Source organism: Streptopelia decaocto (assembly GCF_964273445.1).
Source record: "Streptopelia decaocto genome assembly, chromosome: 2".
NCBI lineage: Eukaryota > Metazoa > Chordata > Aves > Columbiformes > Columbidae > Streptopelia > Streptopelia decaocto.
In genome coordinates, this window is record NC_138655.1 from 42,616,665 (window position 1) to 42,637,549 (window position 20,885).

The following is a 20,885-nucleotide window of genomic DNA, read 5'->3' on the forward strand; positions in this document are numbered from 1 at the left end:
AGAGGAAAACAAATCTTTTAAAAGCCTAATTTAAAAAAAATGGAGGCGGCTATTAGGAAATTAACTGTTTCAGTATTTATTCAACAGCCTGGATATTGCATATTGTTGATAAATGCACTATTTAAAAGGCACTTCTACTATATGGCTTATAAGTTTTCTGAAGACAAATCTGTTTTCTTGCAGGTGATACTTTGAGGGCTTTTCTGTTTTACGTAATATATAATTATCACTGCTTAAGAATTTTTCTTTGGTCCTTGATGTGGCAGGAAGAAAAAGATTATTTTCGTATTACTGCCATAATACACACTTTTAAAGTATGTATGCTAATCTTTTTTCATAAGGGAAGATCTGAAAAATACTTTTCTGTCTTTAACCAGATGAATTTTTTCTTAAAAATCCTAATTTCAAATTTGTCCTTTTTTTTTTTTTTTTTTTTTTTTTCCTCTTTCCCTTAGATTTGAATTCTGTGAACCTGCCTTTGTGGTTGGTAATTGTTTGGAAATAGCTTCAGACAGTCACCAATATGACCGGATTTACTGTGGAGCTGGAGTCCAGAAAGACCATGAAAACTACATGAAAATTTTATTGAAAGTTGGAGGCATTCTAGTAATGCCTATAGAAGATCAGGTGAGTTAGTGACAATTTCCTCTTTTTATTTTTTTGTAAAACAAATATATAATTCAAGTAACGCATTTAAATGTGTATTTGACTAAGTTAATGTTCAACTAATGGTGTCTTGATTCAGTGTATTGCTGCAGTTAAGCAGATATTAGTCTTTTAAATGGAAGTCTTGAACTTTTTTCCCTTAAACTTGTAGGAAGGTATCAATATCCTGCTTCCAGTGAAGTCTGTGGCAAAACTGTGTCTTCAGTAAAACTAGAATTCCATTCAAAGTATTTTCAGTATATTATACCAGTTGCAGAACTGCTTTGAAATCTCCCTGCCAGATGTTGTCAGTTGGTACTTCAAAACAAAGAAACCACCCTCTGAACCAAGAGAACTTATTTCAGAGAAATATGAAATAGTTGTGATTAGTGAGACATTGTACGGGGAGGAAAAAACTGACAGAAGAAATATAACTTATTTCCAGCTGGTTTTAGTGTTGCTTTTCCATGTTAGAGTAAACATTTTTCAGACAGGTGTATTATTTTAATAATACTTCGCACTTTTATCACTTTTCATCCTTAGATCTCAAAAGGCTTTACAAAGGTAAGTATTATTCTCCCTGTTTTATTAATAGGGAAACAGAGAAGAATAATGTAATTAAAGTTGATGACCTCCTAAATACAGATAATTACTAGAATGGTTGTTCATAAACATGCTAGTTAATTTATCTTCCAAAAAGAATTACCACGTTATGTATCTGCCTTTTCAAAATACCAAAGTGATTTAAACACAGTCTGCATGATTCAGTTCTATGAATAGTTTTTTCGGTATTTATTGGACTAAGATACTGTCAGTTGAAATTGGTGGAATTGATCTTAAAAGTAGTCAGGACTTGAAAGTAAAATTAAAACTCTGAGTGTCTTTACATTATATACAAATGTTTAAGAGGCCAGACCATGTGAAGTATAAGGAGCAGCTGAAAGATCTGGGTTAATCTAGCCTGCAAAGAAACAGCTGAGGAAACATAGAATTCTTGTCTTGGCATACTAAAGGGGTAGAGAATTTACCTAGTAGACAAGAGTCCAGTTCTCACAGGTGCCCAGCAAACTAAAGAATGTTACAAATGGCAGCAAGTGGGCATTCTGCCTGCATGTAGGGAAAACAGTTTTTTATAATAAGAATGGTTGAACAGTACAGCAGGTTGCCTAGACATCTGGGAGAATCTCAGTCCTAGGTGATCTTTTTAAACTTAATTGTAGAAGCCTGATTTAACTTTGAAGTTGGTCTTGTTCAAGCAGGATGCAGGACTCCAGAGGTTATTTTTAACCTGAAGTATTCTGTGATCTTTTGGAAAAAAAATGAGAAAAAGCAAAACGTACGTTGTGCCTTAATTTTCTGGTTGGATCTTTTCCCATTGCCAAAGAACCTTATTCAGTTCTCTAGTGACCCAGTAATATTTAAAGGAAGGGGACAGTTATTTCTATTGATAAAAAAGCCTTTATAAATTGATTTTGAAGCAAATCAAAGTAGCTGTGTATTTGACACCAATCTCAATAGTATTGAGTAGGACAAAACTGTAACCAGTGGTTTGTTTTCTTCTTATTTTTATGCAGCTAACACAAATCTTGAGAACGGGACAAAACACATGGGAAAGTAAAAATATTCTTGCTGTTTCATTTGCTCCACTAGTGCAACCAAACAGAAATGACAATGGTAAACATGATACCGTGGGACTGCGTAAGTGTCATTTGTGCTCACTCCTCTTGTCTTGAGGGGTTGTTATAGTGCCTGCTGGTGGGGGTCTGAAAGCAGGGAGGGCATGCTATATAGACATAATGTGATAGAATGGGAACATACAGTTTAGCAAAGCGGTAGCTCACTGATACGTTGCTCCTGGCTCATGTTCTGTGTTGCTGAACAGTCAGTATCCTGAATTAAACTGACAGGGTGTTTCCGGCTTTTTTTTCCACACTTTTCTTTTAGGTTTGACATCTCTTTCTAGCACGTTATAGATAAAATAGCAAGGTAATATTAGGTGAGTCAAGAGTGCTAACTTTCTGATGGACTCCCAGAGAAAGAGACTTTTTCTGCAGCTGTGGTACTGTAGGATGTTAAAAGCAGAGTGTGTTTGTGTCTGTCTGCAAGTGATACAGACATGCCTAGGTTTTTTTTTGAAGTAGTTATTGGGGTTGACTTTCTAGTTTTGAGTTAGTTTTTTAAGTGTATTTGGAAAGTCTCTGAAAGTATATGTGTTGCCAAGATGATATAAAGGGAAAGAGAAAAATGTGGTAGAGAAAGGTATAGAGTTGAAATTTTCTGTCAGAATAGTCAGGGCTAGGAGTAGAGTAATACACAGCTTTAGTAAGACGTAGTAACTTAACACAGCAAAGAGCCTAGAAGAAAACAGCTTTCTGTTTTTTGTTGTTGTTTGTTTGTTTGTTTGTTTTCTTCTAACATAGCCAATAGGAACTAATCCCCCTGTCCTCTTCACATGTTTCTTGCCTCCATGGAGATTTTTTAACTGTGAAACAAATATAAACCCTTCAGGATTCCAGAATGTCCTGTCAGGTTGCATTGCCTGTAACTACTGATCTGGTTATTAATTATGAGAGTGCGTATGAATTTGCCAAGGATAGTTCCTTATTACAGTTCCCTTTTTTTTTTTTCAAAATATAGATGATACTTTCCTTTATGTAATCAGTTCTTTATAGAAATAAATAATTTTGATTGCTTTAACACTTGCTTTTTGAGACTTCAAAAGTTACTTCCTGAAATTAACTTAAGAATCATAGAATAGTTTGGGTTGGAAGGGACCTTTAAAGGTCACATAGTCCAACTCCCCTGCACTGAGCAGGGACAGCTCCAACTAGTTGAGGTTGCTCAGAGCCCCATCCAGCCTGACCTTGAATGTCTCCAGGGATGGGGCATCTAGTGTTTCACCACCCTCATTGTGAAAAATTTCCTCCTTACATCTAGTCTGAATCTTCCCTCATTTAGTTTAAAACCATTACCCGTTGTCCTAACAGGCCCTGCTAAAAAGTCTGTCCCCATCTTTCTTATAAGCCCCCTTAAAGTACTGAAAGGCCACAGTAAGGTCTCCCTGGAGCCTTCTCTTCTCCAGAATGAACAACCCCAACTCTGATCAGCTTTTCCTCATTGGAGAGGTGTTCCATCCCTCTGATCATTTTTGTTGCCCTTCTCTGGACCCTTTCGAACAGGTTCATGTTTTTCATGTACTGACGACTCCAGAGCTGGATGTAATACTCCAGGTGGGGCCTCACCAGTGTGGAGTAGAGGGGCAGAATCACGTTGCTTGACCTGCTGGTTCTGCTGCTTTTGATGCAGCCCAGAATACAGTTGGCTTTGTGGACTGCAAGTGCACATTGTTGGCTCACATCCAGCTTTCCACCCACCAGTATCCCCAAGTCCTCCTCCACAGGATTGCTCAAATCCCTTCATCCCCCAGCCTGTATTGATATTGGGGGTTGCCCTGACCTAGGTGCAAGGTATTGCACTTGGCTTTAGTAATGTTCACATGGACCCACTTCTCAAGCTTGTTCAGGTCACTCTGGATGGCATCCAATCCCTCAGGTGTGTCAACTGTACCACTCAGCTTAGTTTTATCTGCAGACTTGTTCAGGGTGCACTCAGTCCCACTGTCTGTGTCTTTGATGAAGATGTTAAACAGTACTGATCCTGGTACGGACCCCTGAGGGACACAACCTGGCACCTATCTCCCATCTGGACGTTGAGCTATTTCTTTGTCTTTAAACCTTACAGATGCTTTTGTCTTCACAGTCAACTAGCATATAATGAGTCATAACTAGCACTAAAAATAATATGGTTGGTTTTTGTTACATTAGAGGATAAGAAACCTGAGAACTTACTGCTTTTACACCTTTTTCAGGAGACAGTGTTTCAAATTTTTTTTCATCCTCTTCTGAGGGAAATAATTTTTTTCTGCTGATTTTATGAAGTTTCTCTTACACAGGTCTACATGTGGGATGAATGCTTGCTAGTCCATTCCCTCAACTTTATATACCTTGTGCTTGCATTTATTATTATTGCCATGCAATCTGCAATCATGGTTTATTTAGCTTGATCTGATAAATTGTTTTGGATGGTTAGACAAGGTTTTGTTCTTTAATTCTGAGTTGTGTTTATATTAAAAAAATGGGGGCTTAGGTTGTGCGTGTATGGTTTAGTTTGTTCTTATTGTCATTAGCTGAAATCAGTATTGCCAGTCATAAACACCCTTTCTATCTCAAATGACAGTAACTAGCATGCAGCTGAAGTCAGTATATGAAATATAGGTTTTGTTTGAAATATATTGAGGCTTTTTTAAGCTGATGATGCAATATATAAAGTATAATTATCAAAATTATTTCTTCACTAACTTCTTCCTTGCTGTAGTCCCCATTAATTTTATGTTACTTTGTGTACGTAGCAAGTTGAACAGGCTGTGGTTTTGGTTTGTGTGCTTTTTTTTTTTCCGTGGAATTAGCCAGCTGTAGGTTACCTAGGGCAGACATCCACCAGCCCAGTAATACATCCTTATCACCTGCCTGTCATTGGAAAGTATGTGACTTTTGGCTTTTTGTTGCTTGCTTTTTTTTTTCTTCAGGACTTGAGTAATTTTGATTCCTTTTCTGCTGCAAAGTCACAGGTAACTTACGTGGGCTGGTCAGCTGAGAAGTTGACATGGCCCTCTCTCATCAGTTGGATTCAGTAGGAAATAGGGAAAAATTCTATCTGCCCTTGTTTCATTTGCATATTGTGTTGTATAGTAAAATGTCAGTTGTTCTTGAGCATTAGTCTTAGCTGCCTTGCAGCTGATTTTTTTTTTTTTTTTTGCTAGAGTGGGAAATTTCACTTATCTTAACTTCCTTTTCTTTCATTTCAGCTCCATGTGCTGTTAGGAATCTCCAGGACCTAGCTCGAATATATATCAGACGCACCCTTAGAAACTTCATAAATGAGGAGATGAAAGCCAAGGGTATTGCTCAGAAGGCTCCTCCAAAACGAAAACGTAGGAGATGTCGTAGACGCAGGATTAACACCTATGTGTTTGTTGGTAATCAGCTCATTCCTCAGCCTCTAGATAGCGAAGAAGATGAAAGAATGGAAGACGATAACAAAGAGGAGGAGGATAAAGATCACAGTGAAGCCTTGAAGCCAGAAGAGCCTCCTCGAAATTTATTGAGAGAAAAAATTATGAGTCTACCATTACCTGAATCTTTAAAAGCATACTTGACCTATTACAGAGAGAAATAACTTGTTTTAAGTAGAAATAATGCCTACTGATAGTTCATTTATTCTTGAATATGTAGCATTTATTAAGAAGTAGGTGGACAAATTATTATTAGTCTTTCATCAAGACTGAAGTACAGCGATAAATCATAACTTGTCTCTATCTTTGCTACAAGGAAGACTTGCATTCAACAGTAGAATCCCTTTTTAAAAATCTATTTTTCTTTAACTTTTGAAAATGCCATTTTAACTCTGATAGAAATATATATTCCATTATGCCGCACTAATCAGTATTTTGCATGGTAAGTCTTTTTTGATCCCTAACAGATTTTTATTGATAAAAGGATGAGTGAAATTTTATATATGCTGAATAATTGTTAAACATGTGCATCTGACTTGATGAGCAATTTGTCTGTATTTATTATTATTAGGGGAACATTTTAAACATGCAGACACTTATCCTCTAATGTCAGAATCAGACCCTATTAAAGTTTATTTTATTATGGCTTTGTTGCAATCATTATTCCTTATGTTGGTATAGATGTATTCCAACAACACAAGTGCAATAAATATATTCAGACACTGAATGCGCTGGCTTTAATGAAATAAGAAAATACAAGTTCCGAAATGTCAGATGACCCTGCTACTTCTGCATTTGTATCTTTTGCCAAAAGATCTTGAGAAAAGTAACAGCTTCTCTCAGAGCCTTAAAGAAACATCACATTGAATAAGAAGCAAAGCAATGCTTAATTCAGCTCTGCTTATATTTAACTCCATTCTACACTTTCAGTATTTCTAACTAGAGGCATGTCCTCATTTGTGGGAAGTTTGGGACAGGACATTTTGTTTATTTCTGCAGCTCACAACATTGAGTCAGAATGTTTGGTAACACAAAATTGTAATTTAGGTTGCAGTCATCTATATTTACTGCTTTTAAATAGAGATAGGATTTCAACAAAAGTTTAGTTTGTATTGCTTATTGGGATAGCTATAATAGTAGAAGCTAGAATTTGTTCAGCAAATGCACTTTAGTAAGTGAATTTTATACTTAACATGCATCTCCAAGAAGGTAGACTTGTGCTAGCCTATATTTTGTTTCTGAGCATGGCTCTTAGCACAAAAATATTTATAAAATCATATCCATCTTTTGGAAATCTAAGAGTAGCAGTGCAACTGTGGGGGCCCACAATAGTGCTGATTTAAGACCTACTATTTTTCCTCCTCTAGTTGTGAAGTTACTTGCAGTACTCATTTTCAACTTTGTTTGCCTTTACCATCTTAATTTCTTCATTCAGTTATAACCATGAGGGAAAACACTGTTTGTTAAGAACTTGGCATGATGTGCATTAAAAGCCACAATCATTGGAAATATCTGCTTGTTGAACCCAGTGAAAAACATTCCTCTTAAAATATCCTGCACAATACATTTTATAATGCTAATATTTTTTTGTGTGTAATAACAATAAAACAAAATAATCACATCTTTCTAAAACAGTAAATGTTCTTAGTCCAAGTATAACCAGCCAATATTCATGTGGTCCTAACAGTCCAATATTGACCTCAAAATATATAACTGTTTTTTGCATCTGAGAAGGAAGATAATGCGTAATCCCATGACACTGACTCTTTATGATGCATTTCATGCTGTAGTCCCTGTTTTTTAGGGTACATTGTACTAGTGTGTAAGTGGAACTTCATGAAGGCCTGTTGTACCAGCATGTGGAGTTACTTTCCGCAATATATTTACAGTATAAGTAGACAAAACTATTTGAAATAAATATTCTGACTTTATTTTAAAAGCAGGAAAAACTAATAAGAAATAAGTTTCCAAAATAATAATACTAATAAAGCAATTGTGATGCTTCAGTTTTATGAATTGAACATAATCTTGTTTTAAATGGATTATTTTAGATGGAGTTTAAATAATCTGAAGTTTGAGATGGTTTTTGTCTCTCCTTTGCTTGAAATCTACATCCATAAGCTCAAGAGTATGAGATTACTAAATGTTACTTAAATACTTCAAGGACTTTATACAGGATGCTTTTGGAGAATAAATTTCTGTATTCTTTCACGCCTGTATACTTGGCAAAAATGGACAGCGGATGACTTGTCATGATTTTTCAGTATGTAAGGGGTTTTTTGAGTTGCTGAAAGAGGATGTTTCTTCTGTGTTTTATATGTGGATTTATTTTACACTCTTGACTTTATATTTACATAAATAAAATGGTAGAAATGCAAAATGAATGAAAACTTAATTTTTGCCATCTCAGTTATGATGGGGACATTGTTGCAATAAAATGTTTTTTTTTGGTGGTTTCTGCTTGCTTGACTTTGTGTTTCTGAGCAAGTTTTTTCAGTTATTTGGAAATTCAAATACCAGTTTGTTCATAGTTAGGTCAGTAAATTCTTAATAAAGGCTATTCTTGAATTTCAGAAATACAGTAATACACTTTCTTTCTAGAGGTGAATGATGTAATGTTATTCATATTCATATTCATATTTTGGGCCCTGCACAACATTTGAAGTACTCATGTGAAGAGTTAGTTTCTTCTGGAGAGCCCGGAACCAATGCTCAAGCCATATACTTAAGAAGAGCTTTGTGGGTTTTTTTTCTAAATACTGAGATTGTTTTCACCCTTAACAGAGCAACTATCTATGTCAAAATAAATAAGGAAAACTTTGAGGTAAGAAATACCAAGGATGGTGACTGACTAGTGACTCACACTCATATTGAAATTCCCTCTAGATGAAGCGGTATTTTGTTACCAATTAGAGCAAAAGTTACCAGGTGGGTAGGCGAAGCTGACCAGTGCTACTCAAGTGTCATTGATGTAAGGAAGTGTGGTGAATTGGAACTTTCAGGGGCTTTTATCATCTTTGGTCTGCAGGAAGACTCAAGACCATTGCAGACTTTCAGAAGACATGGAGTTTTTAATCTCATGTTGCTTAGGATAACTGAACAGCTTCCCCCAAAAAACTTGGGAAAGTGTTTTCTTTGAAGTGAACCTTAATAGCTCTTTTCAACTGGGCAGTATTTCTGGCTTGTTTAGGTGCTGGCAACTTATTCTGCCTTAAAAAAAAAAAAAAAATAAATCCTGGTGGGTGTGTGTGTGTGTGTGTCAGTGGGGGGGTTGTTGTGATTTGGTGTTTTTTTTCCCTCTAAACTACTCTTTAAAATTTATCTTTACCTGTCAATTTTAAAACAAATAGGAAATTCAATAAAATGTGCTGGTTCTCATTAAATCTGTTCTAACTCATTAAGTATTAATCTGTATCTCCTCAAGAGTGTCTCCTTCTGTTGTTCATGTAATTGAGTAAAATTGAAAGCTTCTGCCTTAGTGTAACTTACTAATCAATTATAAAGGGTAAAGGAATTGTGTGTTGTGTTCTTAGAGGTGTGTACAGAGCTTCACCTTAATGAGCTGCTAAATATTTTGACAACACTTGAATCATGTATGAGGTTCTTTCCATAAACTTGTTTTGAGAAGGTCATTGGAGTGTAACTGAAACAGTAAAGTTTTGAAGTTGTGTGTTTTTTTATATGCCTTCAGTAGAATTAATCTAGTAAAATCTAAGTGGCTGGCTTGATAAGTGCCTGCCTCTTTGGCTTCTTCAGCTTCACCATATACACATCAGTCTCTTTTTCCCAAGTAACAAGCAATAGAATGAGAGGAAATGGCCTCAGCTTGCGCCAGGGTAGGTTTAGATTGGGTGTTTAGGAACAATTTCTACACTGAAATGGTTGTCAGACGTTGGAACAGGCTGCCCAGGGAAGTGGTTGAGTTCCCATCCCTTGAGGTATTCAAAAGTTGTGTAGATGTGGGACTTAGGAATGTGGTTTAGTGATGGACTTCACAGTGTTAGGTTAGTGGCTGAACTTGATCTTAAAGGTCTTTTCAAACCTAAACAATTGTATATTTCTGTGTCAACTTCATGAATTACTCTGCTCAAGTAAGCTGGCCTGTTTAGCAACAGGCTTGCACTGTGTTTATGGTCAGTATGGCACCAAGAGTCTAACACTGATTTATCAATGCTTTCTAACATTATAACATTTTCTTTGTAGTGTCTTCTGTCACATGTTGTATTCTGTGATTTTCAGAGATCTGTGAGGGGAGCTGAGGGAACTTACACTTCTTTGTTAAAGCTCCATCTTCTCTTGCTGTGAACTAGAAATCTAATACCTAGCCGGGATGTTTTGCAAAATACTTCGGTGCTAGAGAGAAGCAAAGGCACTGAAGGAAGCATTAAATTGTTTTATCTCCCTCTTCCTTCATGCGTTTACAAGCAGCCATGATGACTGTAGACTGGAAGGAGAGGATAGGGGGTAGAAGTGAATCAATACATGCTAAATGCTTTTAAAAAATATTTTTTATGAGAATTTTCTTCCCATATTGCTAGCCTCTTCCTCCTGGCTGAAAGAGAAATTAGAGTTTTCTGGTTTAGGACAATAGTGAACCATCCTACTGTTCTACTGTTTACGTGACTGACTTACTTCAAACATCTGTACTACGCATGGATGATCTCTACAAACCAAGAAATGTTCCTTGCAGGCAAATAGGCCTATAGGTTTTTGTTGATACACCCTTCGTCTGCTAGTTTTTTCTCTTTGACCTGCTTTTGAATTTTGCACAAGCATATTCAGTTTGATGACATTTCTGTATACTGTGATTTTGAAGGCTAGTGGCTTCTATTCATGTCACGTTTCTGAAAATCAAACCATCTAAATAAGAAAACTAGCTAGTTCAGGAGCCTTACTTTAGACTCACTTTTGAAATTGTGTTGGTGAATTGCAGATCTTTATTACAAATCTATATGACAACCTGTATGTCCCAGGTAGAGACTCTTTCCATCTTCTGATAGAAACCATTGTGACTGAAGTGGTCATTTTTACTGAAGCTCTTAACTGGTTCCTGATGAAGATATGCAAGGTCACTAATCCTGCTTCCCAGAAAAGTAGTTTTTGTCTTTGGAAGATGTTACACTTGGAATCATTGTTACATACACACTCCCTGCTCCTCACCACAATTGAGATAAAAAAAAAATCACAATAATAAAAGCAACACTGTAGCACATGCACTTCTTTGGTTTTGTTCCTTCTCTTTGCAATTATGCTCAACCTCCCTTGGCTTCCTGAGTGTTAAGTCCAGAGCTTCTGACTGCTGGAGCGGGTACCAGCGTACCACAGCCCTGCAGTCCTCCATGGGAGGAATATTCTGTCGATGTTGCTGGTTCCTTCTTACTCTCCTGGGGTCAGCCTGGGAGTCTGTATGTTGGATAATGTGTTTTTGCAGCTTCTTTGTTCTGTAGCTCCAGCTTGTATCCAAGTTCACTATATAGAATACTCTCTATATGTTAGGTACTGTATTTTCTTGCTGTTAACACCAGTCTTATTAAGCTTTGAGTCTGCAAGTTTTTTTAGCTGACTATTACAGAGAGCTGTGCACAGCTGTGGGATGTCCGTTACCAGGTGTGGGCCCCATTTCTTGCCATCCCATGCTAGCAGTTGCCTCTTCCTCCTCCTGCGTCCCCACTTTCCAGGGCTTCTGCTCTTGAGCCAGGGCCACATTTCTCTGCTCTACAGCATTGTGTGAGAATGATAAATATATTGTTCTGCCAGCGATAACTGCTTGTTAGTGCTATCTGTATAAAACTAGGGTTATACCAAACAGAGGTAAACAGCGGAACAGGTTACCTATGGACACTGGGTCAGCTAAAGAGCTTGCTGTCACAGCTAAACTGAGTAAAAGCTACAAGCAGGTGAAGGAAAGTTCAGATATAGAGTCCAGAGGCCTTGCAAACTCCATACAAAGTATGTGGCGTGTTACTGGCAATGTTGGTGCTGTACTACAGGGCTTCACAAGGGTGAAAACAAGCTCTTGATGAAGTCATCACAAAGCATTTTTTTAGCACTGGGACAGGAGTAGGGATAAAGGAGGTAGTGGGAGGTGGGAAATCTGTATAGGGGGAAGTATCTGGTAAATAGTAGCAACAGATGAGTTTATGTCACAGAAGATTTAGCAAGAAGTTTTGATTCCTGTTTCAAAATTTTTGATATCTCTTAGTTCCCAAGTCTGTCCAAACAATATTCTTTGAATGTTAGCTTGAAAGGAGATTTTTTTCCTTGGTTAAGTGGCTTAACCACTTTAAATACCTGTTTTTAATTTTTCTAACTTCAATTAGTTTTTGTCCTGGCCTGCAATTTGCCTCTCTACTAAATGGTGGAGTGCATATTTGTGCTGTAATTAGTAAAAGCAAACATAATGCGCTATTTTTGTATTATTTGCTCCAAATTCTGTAATGTTGGCTTTCAGTAATCTGTTAACAGTAGTGACCTCTTTAGATCAACATCCTACAAAACAAAGTCTGTTGTTTGTAGTACTTTGCTTGGTTTTGTTTGTTGTGCTTTTTCAAAACTCAATGGGTTAGTTTTCTACAAAAATAAAAACCCCAGCATCCCTGAAAATGCTTTCTGACCTTGCTGAGGAATTGCATCAGAAGAATTGTGCATAATAAATGACACCAAAGGAGGGCAGTATTGCCTCACAGGAAACTTAAAGCTCTGCCAGCACAGACAACTGGCAGAAAATACAATAATAAAATCATACCTACATTGGTGCTTTATAATGAAATTTTTCTTTGAGTAGCTTGCTTAGATGCATAAGTGAAAAATGTAGAATCTTCCTCTAAGTGCTTTTATGATTTTTCTAAATACTCTGAAATGTCTGGTTTAGGGGTATAGTGTAAGAGGTTTCTTCAAGGGTATGTTTTAATGCAATTTGAGACCTTTCCAGAATCACTGATGTGGATAAAACCTTTCATTCATAGGAATTTAAGGTACCACTCTGTAGAAGGGTCTGGAAGGGCTTGACTGGCTGTGTAATTGGGTATTAGAGATCTTCAGCTGCCAGAGATATTTTCAAATTCGTACAAATGCTTACTTGAAAACGTGAGAACTAGATGCTCGAGCGTGTGAGGAAAGCACGGCTGTGTGGAAAACTGCCATGCATGATATCATCTATATGTGGGCACGATTCTTGCAGACCTATATAATGCAGTAGCTGGCTGTTGCTGTGCCTGCTGTATGTACTTGCTGCACAGCGCTGCTGCTCATCTCCTATGCTGGAGAGCAGTGTGTGTTGTAGAAGCGTTGGCTGCAAGGGAGGCAGTAGTTGTGAAGCAAGAACACTCTGAGCGTTACAGAGCATGTAGTGCTAAAGCCTGGCCCCAGCGGGACGACGTTTCCCAGAGAACGAGGTGTGACCTGAGAGAGGGAACACCTTGGAGTTGCTCTGCTGCCAAGGGCACTGACAAGATTTTTGTCCATCTCATATCCTCTAGCTATGCCACAAACAGATTCCAGTCCTACCTTCAGTGTTTGCAGCAACAACCAAGGTAGCCATTCAAGCCTCTGGATTATGCAAACTGGCAGTTTTGCAGTCCTGAGAGTTCATAGTCTCTGGCAGTTACTGATGTACTTCTTAAAACTGGGAAGAATAGAAAACAGTGGCCAAAAAACAAGTGTCATTTAAAGCATGAGACAAACATCTGTGATACTATTTCCACAGCATGATCTCAGCTTTGGTGATGATGCTAGTGCTGAGATGGCATTGGCAACAATCTTACTCAGATGCAGTTTCAGATTCTCTTGATAAACAGAATACATTTCTAAACTGTTGTGGTAGCAGAGAAAGGACACCAATGCTGAATGTTCGAAGGCCAGATTGAGGTTTTGCCTGGATACAAAGGTTGGCAGGCTTGTTAGCTCGAGTAGCACAAGGTACACAAAACGTCACTAAGAAGTTTTCAGACCAGAGTTTGTACAAGTTGAAATAAGGGAAAGGGGTAACAAGGTGCATCTCCTTAGGAAAACCTCTAGTGCTTCATTCACAGCTCCTGTTTTCTAGTCTCAGACACTCCCTAAAATAGGGATTGTGTGAATGTGTTGTGAAAGCTGTTCTAGGATCATCGTAAGTACCTGCACTCAGTGATTTCTTCCATACCAGAAACAGGGATTTTAGGTTTTTTTAACCCTTTCTAAATATTTTTTAAAAATGACATACATCTCCATGACCCTATCTCACTTCAAGAAACTGCGTTTAAAAATTAATCAGGCTTTTTTTTTTCTTTTTTTTTGTGGAGAAGGGAAAATAACTGACATTTCAGGGAGTGATAATGATGTGATACTGACTGAAGATTGATGATAAATTCTGATGTAACTATTTTCATGTAAACATATTTTCTTTTACCACTATTAAAATAATCACATTAATGTTCTTTTCCTCTGCAGTCATAGGAAATGTGGTGAGACAGGTTTAGTTTTGTCACAGTGATCTTGCTTGTTTTTATTCACTACTGACCTTTTGCCTTGTATCTAATCCATGGACTCCAGCAGTCACTAATTGCAAGCCACTGTCTGTATAAGATTCTGGGAGAAGAACATAATCTCTAGCAACTGATCACAGATGAAACGTTGAATGCCAGTGGATAATGGAGTTGCATGATAATTTTCAGGCTAATATGAAATTATGAAAAAAAAAATCAAATAACTGCAAATCATATAGGCAAAGGTCTGCAAAAGAGTTAGAAGTGCCTCCCACTGGGCACTTTAAGACAGAAGTTTGTATGTCCGTAGCTTCTCAACTCAACTGCTACCTCCAATTCCCACGTGCCGTGGGGCTTAATATAACTTAGCTGTCACCTAAATCCCAGCAAGGATCACAGAGCAGGTATTCACCGGTTCATTTTGTGCTGAAAGTTCAAAACACTTCTGCTGAATTAAGCCTCAGCCCTCAGAGAAGGTGAATGATGCTATTGCAGACAGTGAGGGTACTGGTGCAAGTGCCATCCCAAAACCAGGTTGTTGACAACAAAGGGTGTCAATGGAAGTTCCCCTGTGACAGGGAAGACATCTAACTGCCATGTTGGGAGAATTTATGGAAGTGAATAACAGCAATCTTTTCCTGTGTTAGGCTTCAATATTTGTGGCTGGTTGAATTAGTTCCCATGTCATCATGCTGACAGCTGTGAATCCCTTGCTGTTCCCCACAAGTTATCTCAGATGTGTGGCTTCTGCAACATAGTGGGATACTAGGACTCACTTATTTATTTAGATCTTTTGGGGAAAAAAGCTCTACTAACGTCATGTGCTTTATGTTAGGTTCAGGTTTTTTTTCTTTTTTTTCCCCCTGGTGTGATAGCTTTTGTAAGTCAATTGCCTTTAATGATGCAGCCTTGCTTTGCTGTGAACTTGCTTGGAGATTTCAGAATCAATATAAAAAATGGGAGATTGAAAAGGCTATGGCCACAGATAAGAATGGCAAAAGTGCTAGCTATGCGCTTTGACAAATGTTAAAGCTCTGTGTCAAAGCAATTTCCTAATTAGTGCTCGGGGATATGGCTTAGAACAGACAATAATATTAATGGAAATAGCTGAACAGTAAGTTTCTCACTGTATTGTTCTCAAGTGTACTAGAAATAAATATTCTAGAAATCTTATAGCTTTAAACAGAATATACATTTCTGACTTGGGTTTTACCTATAACATCAGTGTGCTAGCAGCTACAGATGTAACGTATTTTGATAAAGAGCAGCAGTCTACTCAGGAATAAGTGTGAAAAAGATGAAAACCTGATTCTGTTCAAGTCAACAGAATTTCTGCTATCACCTCCAATAAATGCTGGATTTCACGGCTCAGAAAAATTCCTGTCTCTGAAGAGTTTATAATACAAGACAAAGAAGAGATGAAGTATGTAGTGAAGGAATATGGTATGCAAATAGCGTGTAACCAGCTTCATGTCACATTAGTAGTAGTGGTTTATTTTTTCTTACAGTAAGTTGTTCAAATTTAAAGCAAGGCCTTTTCTGGTTTCAAACATATGAAATGGAGCCTGCATAGCAGCATGAAGGTTTCCCTGGGACACGAGCTGAGCAGATGAAGCAGAAAGTAGGAAGGAGGAAAGTTGGAAGGTAAGAAAGAACTGTGAGTATCAGGTACAAAGGATGGACTGGGTTTGCTCTGGGATTCTCTTGGTAGTGAAGGGACTGGACTGATGAGCCAGCAATGAAAGGAAGATGTGAAATGACATTGATACTATTGTAGCTTGGAAGAGCAAGCTGCTGATTTTTTTTGTACCCAGTGAGACCTGTTGGCTTTGGTGGGAGGTGGTTGGGCTACAATGGCACAGCCTTGTTTGACTTCTGACCTAGTCTGACTGAAAGGGATACCAATTTATTCTCCTAGATCTGTCCAAATAACTCAGAGGAGGGCAAGAAAATGTATTCACATGCTTGTAACATTTCACAAACACAAGTCCTTATGTCTTGGGTTCATCTCGTTCACATTGAAACCCCTTGGTTCTGCAAATTTCTCCTTTTCTCTTGCTTATGGAGTCCAATCTAAAATGTATGTAAGGCCTCAAAGAAAAAAGCGCTGAGCAATAGGCCACTGAATGCACATGATGTGCTTTTGGACTTCTGTGCTAGATCAGAGTGTTTGAAAATCCTCTGTCTTTTGCATATGCTAATTTTTGACCTGTAGATTATTCTGTGTGGAAGATAAAATGTGACTTTTCGGTGTCTCTTCAACTTGAAAATATTTTCACTTTAATGGAATTATTCAGTAAGCATTAGGTCAGAGGCAACTGAAAAAAATGGTTTTGGTGGATAGGGTCCTCACTGGGGAGAGAAGGGACTTGAATTTCAACTTGCAATCCCATGTGTGTTTAAATATTTTATTTTAAGCACCCTCACAAGGAACACACTAAATGCAGAAAAAGCCAGGCAAGTTTTCTTTCCAAAAAGGGGCAAATGAGTGGTGGAGACACAAGGGTTTGGCTGAGACATCTCTAGATACAGTTCCCAGGGGAAAGGAAGGGACATGGAAATGGGAGAGGAGAGGAGAAGAGAGGAGAGGAGAGGAGAGGAGAGGAGAGGAGAGGGAATTAGGCAGGGGCAGAGCCACAAAAATGGAGACCAATCTGACTGTAAACAGAAGAAAGGTAGCAGATATGCAGAGATCAGAGGATAAAGAAAATAAAGTGCTGAGGCTGCCCTTGAAAAGGGAGTGGGATGAACTCACTGCCAGCCATGGGGTGCTGATTTGGGCCCCTGCTCCCTGCAGGGTTTGGCCAACCCTTCCCCAGCCAGGGCTCACGATGGCCACCCCATCTCCCACCAGCACAGCATGTTTCCTTCAGGGGAGCAGAGAAAATGTTAGAAAATTGTTCCTGTAGTAATTCAACTACTGAGGAAAGAAAGAGCTGACACTGGCACTTTTTTCATGAGAAAGGAGCAGCATAGGCATCTGTCAGGGGAATACTCAGTCTTTTCAGCTTTGATGAAGATAAATGGTAGAACTCAATGAAATACACTCTTCCTAGAACTGTAAGATTTCAGACTCAACTTCCAGTCCCATCATTTCTTCAACATTTAATTTTGGCAGAATACTCTGCCTGACCCTGGTGGATTCCCTGTCACCTGGCCCCAGCCTTGATTTTGGGGCCTGACAGACACAGAGAGATGAAGATCACTTAATGCAGGGTGCCATGAATACCTTTAAATCTGCAGTTAAACAAGAAGCTGACTGGTGGGAGGGAGAGGGCTGCTGTCAAATATTGCTTTGGTATGGGGCCCAACCGGAGGCTGTAAATAAATATAGATGCTCTACACTGTGGTCCAAGGGAACCATATTAATTTCATCTGAAGATGCCAGTCTATTTTCATTACAATGTGAAGCTGAAAGCAAAGAGCCTGTCTCCAAAATTTTCTTTTTAAAACTTTAAAATATTGTCTGGCAATAGGAGCACATATCATTTGTAGGCATCATGCCCCCATATTAGGGAATACTATACAATGCTACTGCTAAAACTGTGAGATCTAAGCTGTTAAGTTGGATCTAGCCACAAATTTCGAATTTTACCAGCAGATCTGAAGAAACAGCCTTTCATAGTAATAGGCATGCAGGAAATCTGGGGGGGAATTGGAGGCTCCTTCTGTGCTCTCTTGGTGACAATACATGTCATTAGCCAATGCATCAGTTTATCCATTAGGAAAACATGCTTTATGTCACTGAACCCCTTTAGCAAATGCTTTTACACAAAGGACTACTTCGTTACAAGAAGCACTTTATTATTTGAATGAGACCTTATGTAACCGGGCCTAGGTCCTGGTGCAGGACAAGCTAAGTCGGTGAGCTGCTTTTCTCCTATTTTCTTCTTACTGGGAAAGAACGAGGAAAGACAGCAGTGAAAAACAGAAGAATGAACAAAAGCAAAAGAGAGGGGGCTTGCCTGCCCAGGCTGCAGAGAACGTGATGTAGCTTTAATGCTCTGTATCTAGATAACTTCTTGCTGGTCACAGCCTGAGACTGATATTACCTCTGAGGAATTTCAGAAGTGGACTGTGTTTGGCAGCTCTCCTCTTGCAAGACAGTTTGTCATCAGCAATATTTGCCCCCTTTCCATGTAGGTGTGTGCGCAGCTGAGTTCTCCAGCCTGGTTTTCATTGGTTTTCAGGTGAGAAGCAGCTCTTCCTCTACCTCCTCTTTCGCTTTGAAAAGCCTCTGCACCTGCTGGCATGCAGACACCTTATTCAGATGTTGTCCCAGGCCGCTGGGTACTGGCCTTACTCTGCTGGGTTTCAGAAGAGCTCCAGGGAAGGGCCAGACCACAAGTGATTGTCTGGGTTGCTAGAGTTTGAGTGGCAAGGAGAGATGAGGTTGGGGGCAGCGGGAAAGGGGAAACTGTCCTGGTGAGCAGAACCTCAAAATATTTGAATTTTTGCAAATATCGAAGGTGAAAATGCAGCAGCTCTGAAGAGGCTAGTACTGGCAGGACCTCTGAGCAGAATAAACAGCAGCAGCAGGACAGAAAATTGTCTGCTTAAAGGAGAAGTACTTATTGCCTGCACCATGTAGCTGCATCATAGGATGCTTGGATGCACGGACTGAATAAAAAGGCTGCTGGATACTGCAGTAATATAAGTAGTAGGTAACATCTCCATACATGTGGAAGCTGAATCATACTGGATGGCGGACTTGAGGCCACACAGTGCAGTTGCTGGTAGAGGAAGCTGATGTGCATCTGAAGGTTTGGGCTTTGCTGGTTCTCCTTATTGCTAAGCCAGGATACCTTTTTCTCTGCTCATGAGATGAGCTTCCCACAATGTAGTTTTTAGAGCAAACTTCACTGCACAGCCAGTAGTAGCAGATGTTTTTTCAGCTTGATTACTTCTATTGTCATTTAGCTAAGGTTCCCACACATAATTTTTGCTCTCCTTATGTTCATACGTCAGAAGGGGATGCTTGGAAATGCTTGTTTTGTGGGAGTGTAATATGAACAAGGAACACTGGATAATGATTACAGCAGCATGGGATTTTCAAATGACTATTATTTCAGAGTATGTGCTTGTAAGTGATTATGTTTTTGAGCCTGCCACCTACTTATGGACTGTTTAAAATCAAAAATAGTTTGATTGTAACTGATTGAAACTGCTGTGGACAAACACGCTCTGTTTGCCTATCTAATTCTGTGTGTAGACGGGATGATCTGATTTAGGAGATATCATAGTTTACCTTCGGAAAAGAGTTACAACAATGTTGAAAATTTTGTAATAATTGTGTGGTTTTGTTTTGTTTTGTTTTGTTTTTTCTTTATAGCCTCGATAGCAGTCTGCCCAATGCTTTTTTGGAGCCTGGGAAGCAAGTGGCAGTTTATTAAATGGGTGAACAATGGATGGCTGGAAATTGTATGGAAATGAATGAACTTTGGGTTGGATTTGATCACAATTGAATTAATCTTTTCAAATACGGTGTATTACCTGAAACTGCTAAGCAATAAGTTTTATAGCCACAACACGGTGTGTTGTTCCTTCAAATTCTCTTTTCTGAAGCTCAGATCAATGAAAATTTTCCCTGAGCTCGCCTACTTATTTCTCCTAAAGAAGAAAAGAATGATTTACAGTCACTTATAGTACCTACATATAGCTGAATGCTGGAGGCTTTAGTTAGGAAGTTAAATAATCTCTGGATTATACTGAAAATAATTGATGAAATACAACAAGATTATCAAAAACATTGCTGTTGTTGTTTGTACTGTTAGAGTCAGTAATAATTCATGAAGGGCCCACGTGTCAAGCTTGTGGCACAGTCCATGCACCACTTTACAGTCCGAGGTGGGATCCTTCTTATCCCTCCTCCACGTGGGAGCCTCTTCCGTGGCAAGCAGTGAGGTCCTATGTAAATGCTACCAAGTGTCCTGAGCAGCACAGATTATCCAGGCAGAACCATGGACCTGGTGAGGTGCTGCCCACAGCTAAAACAAATGCGGGAACGTGTGAGCTGGAATAGCACTGGGGTTATATATATATGCAGTATAGACACAGGGAGCAAAAATTCTGTAGAGAAAATCCTCATTGGATTCTTATGAGGTTGATTTTTTTTTTGGTTGAAAAGCTGTTGTATGTGGGGAACCTACGGTTCCTTCACAGCTGGATGCTATGTCTAATCATCATCACTGTTGTATACCTTCCACAAGAAGCAGTGTGGTTTTATCTTGGTCGTTTTCTTTATCATTGGTGCTGTGTAATTAATCAGTGTTTTGCACAGCACTAGTATGGGATCTTAAAAGAGAATTAAAACTGCGTGTTCCATAGAAGGTGGAATATACGTAGAAAGTGAAAACCTCTGGGAGCCGAGAGATTTATTTTAAAGCATTTAAATTAGTTTAATGGTGACAAACATTTGCAATGTATTATAAGCAATGCCTTGAACTCCCACAGTGTACCATTTTTCAGGCATGTGACCTAAAAAAGATGCAAGTGATAAAAGGTCTGTTCTGGAACAGATCTGCTTACTTACCATAAGACAAAAATTACTGAGCGTTACAAATATACTCACAAGCATGCTAGGGAAAAGTTTGTATGCATTTAATTAGCCTTGTTTATATATTAATTTAAGCTACAACCTTATTCTGTCAAAAGGTGCAAATCTAGGGCTTTTTAAGCATTAGCCAAATAAACTTAAGCTAAATGCA

General features: G+C 38.6%; 1 protein-coding gene across 3 annotated transcripts in view; it reads left to right on the top strand.

Moving 5' to 3' along the window:
* The window catches only part of PCMTD1 (protein-L-isoaspartate (D-aspartate) O-methyltransferase domain containing 1), a 42,737-nt gene extending 34,552 nt beyond the window's left edge, over window positions 1-8,185 (top strand). For all 3 annotated transcript variants that reach the window (XM_082044773.1, XM_082044774.1, XM_082044775.1), the window contains 3 exons: window positions 456-627; window positions 2,220-2,343; window positions 5,510-8,185. In XM_082044773.1, coding sequence (XP_081900899.1) covers window positions 456-627; window positions 2,220-2,343; window positions 5,510-5,880 — 667 coding nt within the window. In that variant the 3' untranslated portion in view covers window positions 5,881-8,185. The remainder of the gene's footprint in view (window positions 1-455; window positions 628-2,219; window positions 2,344-5,509) is intronic.
* The last annotated feature ends 12,700 nt before the right edge of the window (window positions 8,186-20,885 follow it).